At 37.4% G+C, this 20,196-nt stretch overlaps 1 protein-coding gene and 2 pseudogenes across 1 annotated transcript; 1 reads left to right on the forward strand and 2 right to left on the reverse strand.

The window, feature by feature from the left end:
- The window catches only part of LOC122423132, a 92,784-nt pseudogene that overhangs the window by 37,051 nt on the left and 35,537 nt on the right, over positions 1-20,196 (reverse strand).
- LOC122423612 lies at positions 1,194-18,861 on the forward strand (annotated as a pseudogene).
- Positions 13,242-16,852, reverse strand: LOC122423613 (N-alpha-acetyltransferase 50). Its single transcript, XM_043440845.1, has one exon. The coding sequence runs from the start codon at positions 16,589-16,591 to the stop codon at positions 16,082-16,084; it is 510 nt and encodes a 169-aa protein (XP_043296780.1). The 5' UTR covers positions 16,592-16,852; the 3' UTR covers positions 13,242-16,081.

Genomic DNA, 20,196 nt, shown 5'->3' on the forward strand with positions numbered 1-20,196 from the left:
GAGAGCAGATATAATAAAATAAAATCACTAATATTTTACAATCACTATTACTATTTTGACATATTTTTGCTTTTTTGTACTGATTTTACTACAAGTACTTCACTAAGAGTCTTTTAATATAAAGTATATTAAAAATATTAAATTTCAGTTAATTTTTTAAACTGAATTGTGGTTGCCCATACACAATTTATGCAATTATGTTTCGATACTATTTTTATACTTAGTGTAATATCTAAAATCAACATTTATTTCATTAAATATTCTTCTATAGTGCAAATGTATTTTTATGTCACTAAAAAATCAAATGCTTTTGGATTTATCAGTCGAAATAGTTATCATACAGAGCTCTCTCATTTTAAGCTATCTTCACTATGAATTTCTTTAAGAAGTTCAAAATATGTCATAGATACCTTCATCTACAATATCATTTACCTAAAATTTAAATTTTAAAGTGAGGTCCAAATAAGCAGAATTATTTTCTCAATTTCCAAATTAAAGTTTATCAAATAAAGGAGTCAAAACTAGAACTGAAATGCCTTACTTTATAGATTTTTGCCTTTCACACTATCAGTCCTACACTATCAGACTATGAGATCACTACCATTTTAAAATAAAAAATGGGGGTGAAAAATCTGTTATTTTCCAAGTGAAAAAGATGCCATCTTGGTATACATTGTATACAACATAATTAATATGAAGTAATGTCCCATCCTTAAACAAATTATCAACCTAAACTGATCACTCTTCCAATTATGACAGGTTCCAAAGCACTTGTGAGGTGTCAGTTATTTTATTTTCATTTAAGTTTTATTTATTTCAGTTTGAATAAATAATACATCATATGGTTCAAAATTCAAAATGTACAGAAGAAAATAGAAAGTCTTCCTGCTATCTCTGTCCCTTTTGACCTGTTTCCCCTCCCCAAGGCAAGCAACCTTATCAGATGCATGTGTCTATTTTCAGAAATGCCTATTAGCATACACTGTTTCACAACAACAGTTTTATTAACTGTTTCCCTTGTCTATAGTCCTTGAAAAATCACTCCATATCTGTGAAAAAAGCTTGTCTTTGTTTTTTTGCTAGAAATTGCATATTGACTTTATGGCTACATCAGAATGTGTTTGACTCATCTTTTATTGATAGACAGGTTGAATTTAGTCTTTTCCCCCTACAAATATTGTTGCTATGAGTGGCCTTAAAAATATGACATTTTATACATATTGAATGTCTGCAGGAAAAATTTCTTGAAGAGAAATTGCTGAGTCAAAGAGTTAATTAATGCCTTTGTGATTTTGGGACACAGCCAAACTGCCATCCAAAGAAGTTGTTCCAAATTATATTCTCACCACTAAAGCATGAGACTATGCAAGCCACAATTTCAAAACAAAAAGTATGTTTCACTGGATAAGTAAAATATGTTCCTTGATGAAGTTAACGGTGGCCACCCTCAGCTTCAGAGCATGGCCCTGACGGATCTGGGAAAAGAAACTTTAAGTCCTGGATCGCAGTTCCAACCAGGTCAAATTGCTTCAAGATCCCAGCTATCCTTCCCTGACTTTTTCTCCTTCGACTTTTATTCTGACTCAGGATATTTTTTTGGATTCTATTCTTCCAGCTTCTTCTTCAAGATCCCCTCACTCTTACCACGTGGCGATAGCTTTGGGGCTTCTGTCCACCATTCTAGTGAGTATGCTGCTGTTGCAGTGGATTCTGTACCAGGGTAAGTGCCACCTTAAACCAAAGTTTGACTATAGAAGCAATATAACGTTACAGAAAACTTGAAAAATAGTCCCAGCAAAATAAATCACCAACATACACAACAGTATCTCCCAGGCATAGTCTTCTAGTTTTTGAGTACATGCATTTGTGTTAAGTATTTAATCTTTTAAATAAGGCTGGCAATGGTTCTGATCACAATATGCTTATAATTTTGTGTATTGCTTTTTGGTTTGATATTTCCTATCTACATTTACCTACCTACTATCATATTTAGCAGGAAAATCAAATTATAATTTTAATATTGTTTAACTTTTCATATGAGATATATTGTAATTTAATTAAGCATATTCTAATTTTTCCCATTTAGTGAGCTTTCCCATTTTCTAAAATGAACTTTTCTAGGTTTACTTGTAGGTCCTTATATATGATGATCCAGAGATTCAGTTTTTGTCTCACAATCCAGAGTTCTAACTTAGGTTTTTGTTATCTGAGCATGGTGGTTAGTGACAGGCTACTGCTGTTGTTGTTTTATCACTAAGTTGTGTCTGACTCTTTCTGAGACCCTGTGGGCTATAGCCTGCCAGGCTCCTCTGTCCATGGGATTTCCCAGGCAAGAATACTAGAGTGGATAACCATTCCCTTCTCCAGGGGATCTTCCAAATCCAGGGATTGAACCCAGGTCTCCTGCATTTCAGGTAGATTCTTAACTGAGCCACTAGGGAAGCCCCAAGTGACAGGTTAGACAGATTTTATTAATTTGGATTCTAAGGGTTAAGTCCTAGGACCTCTACGTCATATCCAAGTCCTACTTTTGACAGAAGGAGATTCGTAGGCAAGTCAGGAATTTTTCCTTCAGTCTGGATATCGTCACAGTTGTATGGAAAAAGCACAAATTATAAGGTGTTGACTTTATAGCTCGATCTCCAGAACCCTATGTTGTTCCCATGCCAGGCCTTCCTACAGAAAGGTTGTCTAAAGGTTGACTACTTTCCCCACTTTTTAACTTCAAATCTGGAATAGATATATAATCTACTCTTTAATTATGTATCCACATGTATGCTCACTTGATATAATGGTTCACACTTGAGATTGTGAGATTGTGTTTATGGAGGGTTTATACAAATACGTCTTGTAGAAGTAGAAAATCAATAGAATTTTGAATTTGCATCGAATTATCATGAAAGCTTATTCAGTTCTCTTTCATTTTCACGGATCTATAGCACAACCATTCTAAAGGAATGAGAGTGTCTGTATATAAAAGAGCTCAGTGAGGAGAATGGCATGACTTTGCTTTAGCAGCTGATATCCTTCTCTGTCAGAAAATCTTTTTTTAAAAAAATATCTAGAATGAATTCTTTTTGATGAAGTATGTCTTTTATCCAATTTCCAGTGAATTTTTACCACATTTGTGATTTAAAAAAAAAAAATCCCAAACAGCCTTTCATTTTAGATAAGTTTGTTCTTTCTAGTTTCTGTCCTTTTCTTCTGCACTATTCTGGAGTGTCAGACTGTGGTTGCATATTCTGAAAGATTCTACCTGATTTAAGCAATGTGCATTATGCTATTACACAATGTATGCTCTGAGTCTATATAAAACAGTGAAATATTTGTGCAAATACACTGTTACATTACCTGTTGTGCATGTGTCACACGTGCATACTGATGTCTAGCAGAAGCAAGGGACTCTCCTCCCAGTCCTCAGCCAGCTTATATCCATTTCCTTCCCTGCTCCTTCACATCCTTGCTTAACAGAATGTTCAGTAGTAGTAATAGAGTTGGACATTGTGAGGTATTTAGTTTGAGACCGTGCGTTGTTGTACATTTCTCTAAACCTTAATCTGAAAGGTAGAGGGCAGGGAAGACAGTTTATCCCCCATTTCATTGCCAAGACAAAGTGATCCATAAAGATGTGACCCAAGTCCTCTTCCTTTCCAGGCTCCAAGTTCTCCACTTATGCTGACCATCCTCCCTGCCCAGACCCCTGGATGGGGTATGGTGACAACTGTTATTACTTTTCAGTGGAAAAAAAAGCTGGAATTCTAGCCTGGAATTCTGCTTAGCCAATGATGCAGATCTCCTTATGTTTGAAGATAAGAAGGAAATGGTAAATGCAAATGTTTAATAAATATAGGCAGTTTTGTTGGAGAATGCTGTTCAAATGTATTGTGTATCCTCTTTTGAGGAGCAAAAGGAATGTTCTTTCCTTTCCCTTCCCCAACAACCCTCAGTTATATACCTAGATACTCCAATTGGTATGTATGCATGTGTGTGTGTGTGTGTGTGTGTGTGTGTGTATTGGAGGTGGCAGGATGGTATTACTGGGAGGAATTAGACCATAAATACAGGGCTTCCACTGTGACTCGGCTGGTAAAGAATCCGCCTGCAATGCAGGAGACCTGGGTTCGATCCCGGGGTTGGGAAGATCCCCTGGAGAAGGGAAAGGCCACCCAATCCAGTATTCTAGCATGGAGAACTCCAAGGACTGTATAGTCCATGGGGTCGCAAAGAGTCAGACATGACTGAGCGACTTTCACTCACTTCACTTTCACAAATATGATAAAAGAAAACATTAGATCCAGACACATTTCAGTCTAACAGTAAAGAGGCACTTTACTCACTTTACATGTTTCACCAGCTCTCTCTCACCAGTGAGAGCTGGTGGAACCTGGGATGGAGGGAAAGAGAGGTAGCTTGGGGACTTAATGCCCTCTTCATAATGTTTTGTCTTCATTCATTAGAATTAAGTAAGGTCTAGGCTAGGAATCAGTTGGGGTTGTGCGGAGGGCATGAGGAAGAAGCAGTTCCAGAAAGTTGAGAAAGAAGGAAAGTGTGTGTGTGTGTGTGTGTGTGTGTGTGATTTTATACTCCTTGCAGAGTTGAACTGCTGGGCTCCACTTCCTGCTGACCTCTCAGATCCTTCCTGTCTGCTCAACTGTCAAGAAGCGAGTTCTTTATGAATCTTGAAACATCTCAAAGTAACACAAGGAGTTGACATCTTGAGGTTGTTACCTGGTACAAAAACCAATCAATTTCTAACTTGTCAACTTAAATTACATATGCAAAGAAAATAAGGAATCCTCCTTAGGTTTTGTGCTAATTTCATGCTGAGTTTTGTGTTTTGAATTGTTTTACATCTTTTTGGGGTAGAATCACAGAGAAGAGTTTATTAAGAATTCAACTATAATAAACATCTCTTGGGGGAAATTCTGAGAGGCAATGAATTACTCTAAAGCAGTTGGAAAGAACATATGGTCTATAAAGTCTGTAACTTCCTATTTTAAGAGAAGACTAAAGCATCTGGTTTCGTGTTGTCTGTCAAAAGAATACCCATTCCTTTCAAATTCTGCCTAAACTCTAACTTCAAATCAGTCCACTTCTGTGACTTATTTTTCCTTTATCCTCCCATAAACTAGGTGACAGAATGCACTGGGGTGTATTCTTTAGATCTGTTGCGTCATGCTTTTATGGCACCTAGTAATAATAACCTTGCTTTCTGGACCTTTTTGCAGCAACTCCTATTCTCATTCTGATACAACTGCCTCCGAGTTCTTAGGCTGAGTGAAATCAATAGCAGAAGTGAGCAGACAACTTGAAATACTGTTGAGCAAACACTGATAAACAGAGTAGTGAATCATAATACAAGACGGTGCCTCGGAGAACTGCAGAGAGGCAGCTACCGTAATTGCAGTGTGATAATGACGGCTGCAGCCCAGAATAGCTGGGAGGTGGGGATGGTTCTGTTTCTCCGAGGTCCCCTGGAGGAATGGATGAGTGTTAAAGGATTTCATCTTTCCATTCTTTCTCTACTCACTGTAAATCTTGATCTACCATTGAGTAAGCTGAACAGAGTCAGACTGTCTGCATTTCCAAAACTGATTTATTTCCTTTTAAGGACCCTTGATTCAAATCAGTCCTGGAAAGGAATTCTATGCTCTCGGTAAAATATCCCTGAGAGATTGCATAGCAACTACAGATAAATCTTACTTCTGACTTTCCTGTGGAATTTTGCTTGGTTCTCCAGTCTGATTCTTTTTCTTGCCCTCAGCTTTTGTAAGATCCTGTAAAACCAACTTGACTTATATCTAGTCTGTTGACTTTGTTGTACTAGTGTTGTTATCCTTTTACTCTCATGGCAATATTTATACATTATTTTAAGATAAATGCTTGCTTTTCCTAGTATTGATGTGATAAGTTGCTTCAGTCATGTCCTACTCTTTGCGACCCTAGGGACCGTAGCCCACCAGGCTCCACTATCCATCGAATTCTTCGGGGAAGAATACTGGAGTGGGTTGCCATGCCCTCCTCCAGGGGATCTTCCCAACCCAGGGATCGAACCTGCATCTCTTGGGTCTCTTGCACTGGCAGGCAGATTCTTTACCGCTAGCACTACTTAGGTCTAAACAGCTACCAAAAGATAAAGATCTATGAAAACCAAAGTTTTCTGACATTCCAGTGGTGGAGAATACTGCTAGGGAATTAGTTTGCTCTATGCTAGAGGCTGCAAGGCTATCAGAAGTGTCCCTCTTACACTGTTAAATAGCTATCTTTCAGTAAGATATATAACTACAGTGCACCTCTTAGATCAGTTATAGATAGGAAAGCTTATAATGAAAATAATAAAAATAGAAACTACTGTGTGTTGAGCACCTGCTATGTGATAGGTATTCAATTCTATTTTATTATTCTTAATCATCACAGCATATCCTACGAAGTAGAATTCAACCTCTCCATTTCACTGAGTGAATAAAATTCAGAAGAGTTAATGAGCAAGTCCAAGGCTACAAATCTGACAGAGCCAAACTTACTTTCCAGAGCCAGATTTTAAACTCCATACCGATCCACCTTTTAAAGTCTTACAAAAACACTGTGTTTGACAGCTTTCAGAATCCCATCTTATGCATGCTGAAAAATGAAATCTCTTTTCCAGTTGTTTGCCTTCTGGTTCCTTTTCTTTTCTGTACATGTTTAAAATATTATTTGAATTTGATGTATATTTTATGGCCCTTGGGATTTAAATATTTTTAAATATTGAGGTGTTCACTTATTGTTTTTTGCTATCGTTAAAAATTTATTTACATGAAAATTATATGCTGAGATGTTCACTTATTATCTCTTTTTTGTGTCTTGCACTTCAAGATTTATTTTATTTTTGAGAAAATTAAAAAAAAAAAATTGGAGTTGAATTGCTCTGTTATTTCCTCAGTGTTCTGTTTACCTTGTGGCAACTACTCTTTTTTGCTCTTCTTGCTCTTTGAATTTATCTTTAGATCTTTAGATATGTTCAAATTCTTGATTTTTGTTGTTATTTTTTTCTCCATATAGATGTTTATTTTGATTGTTAACTTTTGTTTCTTGTAGTTGTTGGTGTGTTATTTTAAAATATATGTTTACTAAAGAGTTCCCTGGGAAATACTTTGGTTTCTTTATAATATATCCTGATGCTCCTCACCACATAACATCTGTCTTTCTCATTATCATATTTTGAGATTATATCTTCAGACTTTATTGCTTTAATAATCTCTTGTTCAACTTGAACCATCATCCCTGTTAGAGTTTATGGCTTTGGGATTGTCCCTATCTTCTCCCTGAAATGTCAATATTGGCTTTTCTTATATTTAGGGTTTGAAAGTGAAAGTGAAGTCACTCAGTTGTGTCCGACTCTTTGCCATCCCATGGACTGTAGCCTACCAGGCTTCTCCATCCATGGGATTTTCCAGGCAAGAGTATTGGAGTGGGTTGCCAATCCTTCTCCAGGGGATCTTCCCGACCCAGGGATCGAACCCAGGTCTCCCCCATTGTGGGCAGACGCTTTACCCTCTGACTAGGGAAGCCATCTAATTATATCCAAGTTTTCCTTCTGTGACTACAAACACCATGATAACATGGTCACTTTTCCACATAATGTAAAGTAGATTCAGGTAATGAAAAGAGCTTCATTTCTTTCATAGAGACAGGAGTTTCTTTTTACTAAATTGCTTACTAGCTATGAGAGCTTCAGCAAGTTTCTTAACCTCTTTGACTCTCAGTTTCCTCATGTACCAAGTGGAGAAATTTTTTTCTGGAATCGTTACAAGTATTAAGTGAGAAAAATCCATGTGAAATTGTTTTTTAACATAGGAGGAATCACTTCATTTTAATTTTTCTTCTTTCCACTTTAATTCCCCTTGACACTTGAAATAAAGCCTAGAGTAGAAATAACTTTTGTTTTTTTCTTTCTGTCTCCCAGGGTGTGAAATTCAGTAAAACATGTATCACAAAGTTAATTATGATTTGTTGAATTGAGTTTTTCCCTTTTGAGGAAACCTAAAATGGTATGTTATAAGATAGAACTAAATGGCTGGAAGCAGGAGAATTGTTTTACTTGAGGTCTTTGTAGTCTGGTAATGTGTGCGTGTTTGTTACCCTTTCTTCATAACCAGATAAAGCAACCATTATGAACTTCACCTCAAAGCATAGCTTTGGTAGGTAGGTTAGGATACTTCTCAGTCTTTTTTTTTTTTAACTTAAAAAGTTGTGGTAAAGCATGAATAACATACAACTTACTATTTTGACAATTTTAAAGTAGACAATTAAGTGGAATTAAGTATATTCACATTGTTGTGCAACTGTGACCGATGTTCATCTCCAGAACATTTTTCATCACCCCAAACAGAAACTCCACACTCATTAAACAGTAAATCCCCATAACCCCGCCCCACAGCCCTTGGTGACTACTAGTCTATTCTTAATGTCTCTGAATTTTCCCTTATGTCCTTTTGTATCTGGCTTATTTTATTGCATTGGCTTCTTTTGTTTAGCATGTTTCCAAGGTACGTCTGTGCTGTAGCAGGTATCAGAATTTCATTCCTTTTAAAGGCTGAATAACATTCCAGTATATGGATAAAGCACATTTTGTTTATCCATTCACCTGTTGATGGACAGTGCTTTACTTTTTTTTTCTTTCATAATTGAAATTGTACTGATTGTTTTGAGGATCAGTATTTTGTGTTGTTCAGTCGATAAGTCATGTCTGACTCTTTGTGACCCCGTGGACTGTAGCCTGCCAACCTTCCCTGTCCTTTACTATCTCCCAGAGCTTGCTCAAACTCATGTCCATCGAGTCAGTGATGCCATCCAACCATCTCATCCTCTGTCATCCTCTTCTCCTGCCTTCAGTCTTTCCCAGCATCAGCATCTCTTCAGCTCCTTGCATCAGGTGGCCAAAGTATTGGAGCTTCAGCTTCAGTACCAGTCCTTCCAATGAATAATATTCAGGGTTGATTTCCTTTAGGATTGACTGGTATACGGAAGCTTAAATTTGTGTATAATTCTTAACATTTGTACCAAAAATCGAAAAAAAATGTAATTGTGATTCTTTTCTGAACAATTATCCTAGTTACTCTCCAGTTTAAAATCTGGAGGAAAACTTTTCTTAGCAGTATGTTAAGTATGAATGCCTTCAAGTGTTCATACACTGTTATATCACATGTCCCATGGATTCACAATTTGAAAATTCATTAGTAGTGTATATGATATTAATCTTTCATAGCCGATTAAGAAAGTTACTAGGAAAACTGGACTACCTGAACAAAGATGCTATAGAGTGCACAAAATTCTGACAGGGAGAGAAGAGATCAAGGCGTGGTTTTTCTTTGAGAAACAATTTCACCAAAACCAACATGGGAATAAAAGTAATTCAACATGTCCAAGACATGTTAAACACACAACTGACTCCAAATTGCCATTTAGTGCGCTTTGTATTGGAGGATGTAAAATCTGCCCCATCTATGCAATGTTCCGCTGACACCCAAGACAATCAAAGCAGTCAGAGTATTCAATATCCCACTATTTTCTGGTTGTACCAAAAAAACAAAACAAAAACAAACAAAAAAACAAACCCAAAACAACCAATACATGATTTCGCCTCTTAAAGAAAAGCAGTTAGCACTTAGAAAACGGAATAAGGTTGAATTTCCTCCTTCTTAAAAATGTTTCCAGAGCTACTCACAATTTTGCATTTACAAAAGAGTTGCTAAACATATTGCCCTGTATTGTACAAGAAGGCTGACAGGGACCACTAAAGCCGGGCATGTGATTTGTATCAGATTTGGCTTCTTTTCTCTCCTGCTTCGTCAGAGGCTGGGTTCTCCTCGCTCATAGTTTCTCTGTTTTCTGCAGGTAAATCTTGTCTTTTGGTTAGCCTTTTTCCCTTGTGCTCCTTTTCCCCCTTTTGTGTTTTTTTTTTTTTTGTCTGAAGATTTATCCTTTCCTGTTGCCTGTTTTTGGCTTCCACTCTGATTTCCACTTTTGCAGGAGCAGGTGAGCTGACAACCTCATCTCTTGGGCTCCTTCTTTTTGCTCTCTGGGTGGAGTTGATCTCCCTCTTGGGCATCACAGGGGTCAAGAACATGCCAGGTGCCTGTGGGCAGGTGCGTCCTGGAAGACTTTGTGAAGTGGGAGTGCGGGTCCTCCTGCCTCCCCAGTTGGTGGGACCCCAGTGTCTCACTCTTTTAAAGAGAGTGTTCTGGTTTATTGAGCAAGGCTTACTAACTTTTAGTATTGTGCACATACACAAAATTATAGAGGAAATTCTTATCAATATTTAATTCTAGTCATTTTGTACCCTGTCAAGTTTTCCTTAAATCTCTTAATGTATCTGCATGTTTTTATATGCTAGTTTTTATATGCTAACAGTCAATGCTTACATTCTATAGGATATATTTGAAAAGTCTGGAAACAGGGGATTAAGTTATTTTTAAATAGTATGTTCGTTACACTTTCAAGTAATATGCTCAATGTGTGTTTACTCAGCCTTCTAGACACATTTTCAAGTGAAATACCTCTAAATTGAAAACAATAGCTCTAATTAATTTTAGACTTTACAGGTGCTCTGTATTGTACTTTTTTTTCCTAATTAATAACTACATGTATTTTTTTAAGTACTTCACCTGAAAAAATGTCTGGAGGATTGAAGAAAAAAATGTAAATGATATTATTTGAAGACATAACATACATATTATTTAAAATTGCATATTTACCCTGTGTAAATATCTAGACTTTTTGGATATCATATGTTCATGTTTTGCTTTTGTCACATAGCATTATTTCATTCCTTTTTCCATACATTAAATGATTCCAGATACTTATCTTTAAAAATTCTGAAAAAAAAATCTGTATTATTCTAGTTTTGCTTAACTATTTTAATATTTCTAGAAAAAATCTAATTTCCAGATTTTAAGCAGCTACAAACATATTTATATGAATTATTTTTTTGAGGTTAGTTATTTAGTATATAGTCCCTGAAATTAAGTTAGCCAATCAAAGATATATCCAATTTAGCTTTGGTATTTTAGTAGTTTATCTCTATATGGGTTGAAATATCTTAGTTATATCCTGTAAACCATGTTCATTTTGGAAGTGTAAGGAGTATGTTCTATAGCTTGAAGTGATGTGAAGTGAAGTGAAGTCGCTCAGTCGTGTCCGACTCTTTCGACCCCATGGACTGTAGCCTACCAGGCTCCTCCGTTATATAGCTTAGCAGTATTTTAATTACAAGTTAGAAATATTTCCTGCAAAAGCATGTGTGTGTGTAAGACATAAATATTGACCTTAAAAATAAAATGAAAAGGACAGAAAAAAATGTATCTGATTTCATTTGTTTGCGTTCTGTCTTCATCTTGCTTTTAGGTTTTGTACTTTTTTCTCTCTAAAGTATAACCAAACATTACTAGTTCTAAAATGACACAGCACCTCATTGCTCTAGTTCACACCTTCTCTGCAAGATAAGCCTTCTGAGGCCACACCCTTTTAATAAACACTCTTGTTTATGCTTTTATGCTGCTTCTACAGTAACACAAACACATCATTCATCAGTCCATAGAACTCTATAGATAATCACACTCTGGTTCTAAAAGCTTCTTTCAAGTGGGATGTTGATTTTCAAGTGAAAGTGATCCAGTAAACATTTGTCCTGTCCAGCCTCATTAGGGAGAAGTAGTAAATTGGCAGAATCATGTGGCTTAAAATTGTATAGATCTTGAGAGTAGTGATCAAGTGTAGGATTGGCATTTGTGAGTGTTATCAAATCCCAGCTCTTCAGACTGTAATTGAGGTCTGTGTTTATGTTTATTTATTTAATGAATGACATCTGTTCATTTCTGTGTTTCATTACCTGTCATTCCTTCCACTGAAATGCGAGGAAGAAAGAGATGGACAGTTTTTCTTATAATCCCATTGGAAGAATGAGGATAAACTCACTTTTTTCCTAATTTAAATAATCATTTTAAGCAAATTGTTTAAGTAATGCACAAAAGGTTTCCAGCTAATCTGGAAATTAGGATATCATTTCATTTATCCTATGCTTCCTTTACACTTCAGACTCTGTCCCCCCACCAGCGTACACAATTAAGTACTTGATGGGAGTATAGGGCCATATCCAAGGTGGTAGTTTACTTGTTGCTAAATACATTTATTACGCTAGCACCAAATCCTATACAAAATTAATCTTCTGGGATTTAACCTTTATTTTAGTTCATTTTATTTCTAGAGACAATTCCATTAGGGTATAAACTCCTTCATTTGATGGTCAGACTCAACAAGCGAAGAATCTTATTTCTGTTCTAGTGGGTAGCATGGGACATGTAAAGAGTATAACCAACTTAACCTTACCATCAGCTTTTTCCTTAAGAACTGTGTTCATTTTTTCTTGCCATATGCAAGATTGATGAGGACTTGGAGAATGGGAGTTTAGTGGGGAAAAAACAACAATCCAAATACATTGCTGCAAGTTTAATAATAACATATGTGTTAAATGATGATGTGAAATGTGAATGTGTTCACAACAGTATTTAGCTTTTATTCTTTCAAAGTTATCTGAATATATATTTATCTGGTATTTATCTGAATACCTATTTGTTGCTCCATCTAATCAAGGAGGAAGTTGCAGTGGAAGGTAAAGATGTAATATTTATCTTATCTATCATGATCTAAGAATGTAATTATAGGCATGAAGTTCAATTCTAGGAAGTATTGCACTCTGCAACCAACACATCTCTAGAATGAAGGTTTGAAAGAGAGTAGTTATTTGGAGTAGGTGGTTGTTTCAGTCCACTTGGATTGCTATAAACCATAGACAGGGTCGGGGAGCTTAAGCTGCAGACATTTCTGTCTCAGAGTTCTGGGGGCCAAGTCCAAGATCAAGATGCTGGTAGACTTGGTTTCTGGTGAGAAACTTCTTCCTGGCTTGCAGACAGCTGCCCTCTCATGTGGTGGTGAGAGACTGCATGCTAAGTCGCTTCAGTCATGTCTGGCTTTTGGTGACCCCATGGACTGTAGCCTGCCAGGCTCCTCTGTCCATGGGATTCTCCAGACAAGAATATTGGAGTGGGTTGCCGTGCCCTCCTCCAGGGGATCTTCCTGATCCAGGGATCAAACCCACTTTTGTCTTATGGCATTGGCAGGTGGATTCTTTTTTTTTTTTTTTTTTCAGAATTCAACACAATGCATTTACATTTCTTTGACATTTACCAGACATCACAGATTTCTACCAGAACATCACATAAGTTTATTTCAGATGTAACAGCAATGTTAAAATCAACAAGTTTAAATCTTAACTGCACCAAGTAAACTTAGCTATTTAAGTATTTTTAAAGTTATTCCCTCCAAAAAACTGAGGGAGCTCTTCTTTTCCACCCCACATTCCACGGTTTCTCAATAGTTAGTTCTATTCTGGAGGACTCTCAATTGATAAGTAAACTGCTTTGGGGATATTTCAGAACTTTTTTCCCCAAATGAAAACTAATCTGGACGAATTACATATTGCATAGATTTCTCTGCAGATTTTCTTTAGAACCTAAATGTAATTACCATATAATTTTACCTATTTGCCCCACAGAAAAAAACTATCTTCCCTAAAAAATATGATGGATACATCTTGTGATCTTCTAGTTAATAGAATTATTTTACCTCAATGATAATTATCGTATTTCAAAATAACCTACTCAACATGGGACATTATTTCAGTCTTTACTGACTTCTAGGCACATGAAAGAGTGCCTAGCTTCTACCTCTTCTACATCCTCCTCTTCCATAAATGGATGGAATTATTTCATGTAAGTCTGATGTAGGACAATTCACCTTTTACAAACACAATTTAGGTTAAAGTCAGTGACTAGTGTGGAGAAAGAAACACTAAAATGATAGGGAGCCTACACACTCAATTCAAAAGTTAATATTTTTTCCTCCATAAATAATATGTACTTAATTGTCATGAGGCAGCTATTCGGTTTTCATTAACCACATCTAGGGATACATTCATAGGACTGATTAGATAGTCCAGGTGAAATGGTTATAGAAATAGAGGCAGTGTCATCTCACAAAACTCATTTATATATCAAAATCTATTTTGACATCTGAAGTTTACAAAAAGACTGAATTCTTCAAACTAATCTTGCCTTCTGTAACTCAAGCACTCTTCTCTTGGCAAGAGCAAGCTGAAGCTTATCCATGAAGGTAAAGGTGCTCAATGCTAAACTTTTCTTCTAAGCTTAGATTTGGACTGCTTAAGAAACTGATACCCAAGAAACCAGCAAGGTCTTTCTACATTTTTACTATCTTAAGATTAGAACTCTATGAACTCACTCATCAACTATCTTCCTTTTCTATATTATTCTTGGCACTCAACTAAGACTGTTGAAGTCTATTGTACCTTGCATTTTCACATTCTCAAATAAGAACTTAAGATTATAAGATGTGCATAAACATTGTGTAAAATAATTTTGTCATTCAATGTATTTGAAGAGATGAAACTTTTATGCCAGAATTTACACAAGAAGATAAATGTTATGAATCAACCTTCTTTTTAAAGTCAAATGACAGAAAATTCAAGCTCTGTGCATCGTTTTAAGTCTAATGAAAACATTTCTTAGGCCACTGGTATTGGCAATGTAGAAAATTTTGAATATTGGAGATGGGATTATGGAGGAAAACCTGAAAATTTTAGAGGTCTTCTATCTTACAGAAAGTTACTGACCTGTCAAAGCCACTCCCTAAGTGCCAGAAAATGATCTGGCGTAAACCAGTCCTGTCAGTATAGGAGGTCACAGTGACATTCGCATTATTAACACTTCTAGACTTCTACTTTTCCCAACAACAGAAGCAATGTGTTTAATAATTCCCCCTCCCCCAAATCCTTAAACTCAGTATCACAGGCACAGAATGTAAGCAAATCTGGGATGTTCTCCAACAGATAAGCAATAGCACAGCTATTTTATTCTCAAAAATACTGTCTAGATATTCTTTCCTCTAAAATCAAATGCTCAGTGGCCACACTTCTAACAGTCTGCGTTAGCTGACATTAAATGCATTTATTGTGCCACAAATCCATCTAAGCTTCTGTTTAGGTATTTTTTTGTATGTCCAGGAGACAATACCTACTTCAGGTTTATTTAAGGGCACTGACCTATAAAGGACATCAACTCCATATTTAAGGTCTGACCAACTACTGTGGGTTTACTGAAGAAAAACAACAGGAGAAAAAAAGCAGATCACAACAAACCTCTTTAGGTCAGTTAAAGGCTGTATCTCTAGCTGGGATATTAAAAAAAAATAATAATCTCACCAGCCCATATGCTAAAAGATAATGCCACTAGTTAACAATCAACAGCAGGAAAAACAAACCTGCTAACCAACAGCCCACTCATTAGCAAAAAGCAGTTTAACTCACATACTGAGACCAAAGTCTAATACTACCAATTCAAACTGTCCCACCCACTTTCAGCCACCAGCAAGGAAGGAAGGAATATTGCTTAACAGAACAAAATAAGCTTAGTATTTCTTACAAGGATAACAATGGCCCAACTCCTGAGATAATACTCAGAAGGACAAAAGGTGGATTGAAGGCAATGTATAGGGATTAGTATCCCACAAAATCTTTTAAAAACCCAAAGTACCACAAACACACTAAACTTGTCTAAGAGTTAGAGAACAAGATGTTGCTGCTGCTCCTTTTTGTCCTTTGAAATATACAATATTTTGTAGGCTCTGCCTTTCAATGTGAAAGCAGGACATTAAAAAAAAAAATGGAAACTGACACTCAAGATTTTTGGGACCATATATACCTTAACTGTGAAACTAAACCAATCTATACCTTCTCCTTCCTACAATCAAACCACCTCACAAAAATAAAAAAACTAAAACAATCCAAACATGATTAATAAGTCCTTAAAAGTTTAACACTTTTAGAGGAAAGGGAAGCAAGTTTTGAAAGGAGGAAAAGTAAGAACAAGAAAGGGGGAAAGTTTTAAAAGAAAGGGGGGAGGGGAATCAATGGGCCTCTCTTTTATTTGGCGACAAGCAAGTGCAAGAAAGTTCATCTGTAGTTTGTTCAGTTGTCTGTCTTTTGCACATCTGCGTTCTGGCCAGAAGGGACTTTGAGGTTTTTCTGCAGCACATGAGCATCTGCGGGCTCTATCCTCTTATAGTAGTTCTTCTTTGTCTCAATAATCTCAAAGCCAAACTTTCTGTAGAAGTCAATTGCAGACTCATTGCTGATCTGGACATGCAGATAGATGTTGTCAAAAGTGCCATCTTTTTCACAGATGTTTAAGACATGATTTAACATTTTAGTTCCAATTCCTAGCCTTCGGTATGGTGCCAGACATCCTAGTGTCATGATGTAAAGTCTCTTCTGATTCTGCGAATGATCCACCCTACAGCACACGGCACCCACTGCGATATCATTGAAATAGGCAAGTTTTGCTAGTTCGCCAACCTCCAGCACATCCTTGTAAAACTTGTCATTGTAGCTGACTGGAAAGATGACCTGGTTTAATCTCTTCAGCTGTTTAATATTGTGTGGTGTCACATCTCCCAGCTCGATCCGGCTACCTTTCATCTTCCCCGCCTGCTGAGGCCGTTGTTACCGCCGATATCAACGCCGTTGTCGTCGCCGCCCTGAGCTCTCCGCGCCCTCAGCTCGGGCCACTCAACCCCACAAGCCGGCCTCCTCGCCTAAGGCAAGGAGCTGAGCGGGTGACGGAGACCGCGAGAGTTTAGCGCGGCCCTGCGTCTTCGGAGGGGGCGGAGGTGCCTCCCGCCGCCGCGCTAGTGCAGCAGCTTCTCCACACGTGCACACGGGGAACTAGCCTCCCGCCCGCCGGCAGGTGGATTCTTTACCACTAAACCACCTGGGAAGCCTTCTCCTCAAGAGCACTAATCCCATTTTTAGTGTGGGGCCCACCCTGAAGACCTCATCTAAACCTAATTATTGCCCAAAGACTACTTCCAGACGCCATCACTTTGTGGTATCAGAGCTTCAACACAGCACTGAGGAGGGAGGGGACACAAATAGTCGGTTCTTAAATAACAGTAATGAGAGAGGGTGTAAGGAATAATAGTGTTATCATGACCCTACATCTCTTTTTAAACTTTCTGCATTTTTTCCTACCTTTTTTCATCTTCTGCAACCTCTTATTTAGGGCCGGATCCAAAATTTCCTCAGTCAGGAATATTACTGGATTGGTCTGAGAAAAAATTCTCACTGGAAGTGGGAAGATGGATGAGGCTTAAACGGCTTAAGGTAAGGGGCTTCAAAAGAGTGCAGAGAGAGAGAAAGACAAAAGAAAAGGGGAAAAGAAAAGGGGAAAATAAATTATATGTCTGGGGAAATAGATCAAGGATAATGGATGGAGAGGAGAGGAAAAGGAAACAATGAAGGAAATCAATAGCTGATAAGGGCAAGAAAAAAAAAGACTTTTTTTTTTTTTTTTTTAAAGAGGACATTTTAAAGAGGATAATGAGTAATTTTCATTCTGCTGTTTTGGGAGCTGAGAGAAGTGAGGTCTGAATGGGAGGAAGAATTTGCTCATTTTTTATCTTTTCATGCCTTAGAACTTCCTTTACTCTGCACATCACCTTAAGTGATTGACTTTTCTGGTTCCTTACAGTATGGCTTCAAACTTCTGGGTACAGCAGTGTGGTACCATCAGCAAAATTGGCCTCCACACCTCTAGCTGTGAAGTTGAACTTCTGTGGATCTGTAAGAAGGTCAGACATCGATGAATGTTCCGTCTGTCCTGTGGCTCCCTAAAAAGAGGGAAATGACCTCTCGTGAGTAACCTTTAATGAGTGCTGCCCTTCTAGCACATAAATTAGATGTGAGATTAATGCCGCCTCCCTGGGATTGATGGCTTCTTGCTGGACTCTCTTTGAGAGAACTTAGATGTTATCTTAACTCTTTAAAGAGTGTAGGCAAATTTGTGAAACAGATAACGTTTGTTTTTAGTATCCCTCTCTCTAGTGACTAAGGTTGTTGGCTTAGTTATCCCCATCATCTCTGTCAAAAATGTACTTTTAAAATGTTATATTCTGAGCTGAGCTGATGAAATCTGTGCAAGTATGTACTATTGCCAGTGTACTACAGGTTTTTTGTGTGTGCCAGTGGGTTGACATGCTACTCCTCCCCGGTAATATATTTTTATCCTAACAGTGCCTCTTTGCAGGTAAAACATGAAACAGGTTGTGGAAGGTGAATGAGAGCGAGCAGGCTGGTGATTTGTGGCTCAACTCTTCACACTTCTGTAAAGAACTGGCCTTGACTGAATTTAGTCTTTTCAAAAATGCATAATTGTGGTTGAATAAACCAGTGTGTGACTATCTTTTCCTTGTTATGAATGTGATTTGGACATTAATTTCATAATGTGAAATGTGTCAGTCTGGCGAGGCATTATTATAGAGGAAAATTTACAGAAGCAGTTTATGTGGATTGATCTCCCAATTATTTTTAGCACAAATGACTACAAAATGAGAAAAACATTATTTATCCTTAGTAGGGTTGGGCATAGATGAGAAAGCAAGGTGTTGTTTAGAGATAGAGGAGGGATCAGTAGGACGTAATGACAAATAAAATTAAAGGGAAAGAAGGCACAGCGTTGTCAATAGAATCTCAGAAATAAAACAACTGCTTATTGCAGGTCAATAAAGCAAAAAAAAAAAAAAAAAAAAAAGAGAAGATACAGGAGGGAATGATGAGGAGATTGTAATTCTGTCCTGTTGATGACTATGGATTGTGATGTTTATTTAAATTTCCCTTTTGTATTATTTTTAGGACAAAGACTGTATCTAATCCACCCTTGTATCCCAAACACCTAAAATAGTGCTTGCTTGTATCAGTGAATATTCAATGCTTGAATAAAAAAAAATGGAATTTAAAATTTCTTATTCTAGTTGTTTCTATTAACCCATGAGTTGATTAGAGGAATTGAACAAGAAACACAGTATATCTGAATCCTACCTTAAACCTACCCATTTGAGCAGTTCAGTTCAGTTCAGTCACTCAGTCGTGTCTGACTCTTTGCAACCCCATGAACCACAGCATGCCAGGCCTCCCTGTCCATCACCAGTTCCTGGAATTTACCTAAACTCATGTCCATTGAGTCAGTGATGCCACCCAACCATTTCATCCTCTATCATCCCCTTTCCTCCTGCCCTCAATCTTTCCCAGCATCAGGGTCTTTTTAAAAGAGTCAGTTCTTCGCATCAGGTCGCCAAAGTATTGGAGTTTCAGCTTCAGCATCAGTCCTTCCAATGAACACCCAGGGCTGATCTCCTCTAGGATGGACTGGTTGGATCTCCTTGCAGTCCAAGGGACTCTCAAGAGTCTTCTCTAACACCACAGTTCAAAAGCAAATCAATTCTTCAGTGCTCAGCTTTCTTTATAGTCCAACTCTCACATCCATACATGACTACTGGAAAAACCATAGCCTTGACTAGACGGACGTTTGTTGGCAAAGTAATGTCTCTGCTTTTTAATATGCAGTCTAGGTTGGTCATAACTTTCCTTCCAAGGAGTAAGCGTCTTTTAATTTCATGGCTGCAGTCACCATACGCAGTGATTTTGGAGCCCAAAAAATTGAAGTCAGCCACTGTTTCCCCATCTGTTTCATGAAGTGATGGGACCAGATGCCATGATCTTAGTTTTCTGAATGTTGAGTTTTAAGCCAACTTTTTCACTCTCCTCTTTCATTTTCATCAAGAGGCTCTTGAGTTCTTCTTTCCTTTCTGCCATAAGGGTGGTGTCATCTGCATATCTGAGGTTATTGATATTTCTTCTGGCAATCTTGATTCCAGCTTGTGTTTCATCCAGCCTGGCATTTCTCATGATGTACTCTGCATATAAATTAAATAAGCAGGGTGACAATATACAGCTTTGATGTACTCTTTTTCCTATTTGGAACCAGTCTGTTGTTCCATGTCCAGTTCTACCTGTTGCTTCCTGACCTGCATACAGGTTTCTCAAGAGGCAGATCAGATGGCCTGGTATTCCCATCTCTTTCAGAATTTTCTATGGTTTGTTGTGATCCACACAGTCAAAGGCTTTGGCATAGTCAATAAAGCAGAAATAGACGTTTTTCTGGAACTCTCTTGCTTTTTCAATGATCCAGCGGATGTTTGCAATTTGATCTCTGGTTCCTCTGCCTTTTCTAAAATCAGCTTGTACAT

Source organism: Cervus canadensis, chromosome 21, assembly GCF_019320065.1.
Source record: "Cervus canadensis isolate Bull #8, Minnesota chromosome 21, ASM1932006v1, whole genome shotgun sequence".
In the NCBI taxonomy this organism is placed as follows: domain Eukaryota; kingdom Metazoa; phylum Chordata; class Mammalia; order Artiodactyla; family Cervidae; genus Cervus; species Cervus canadensis.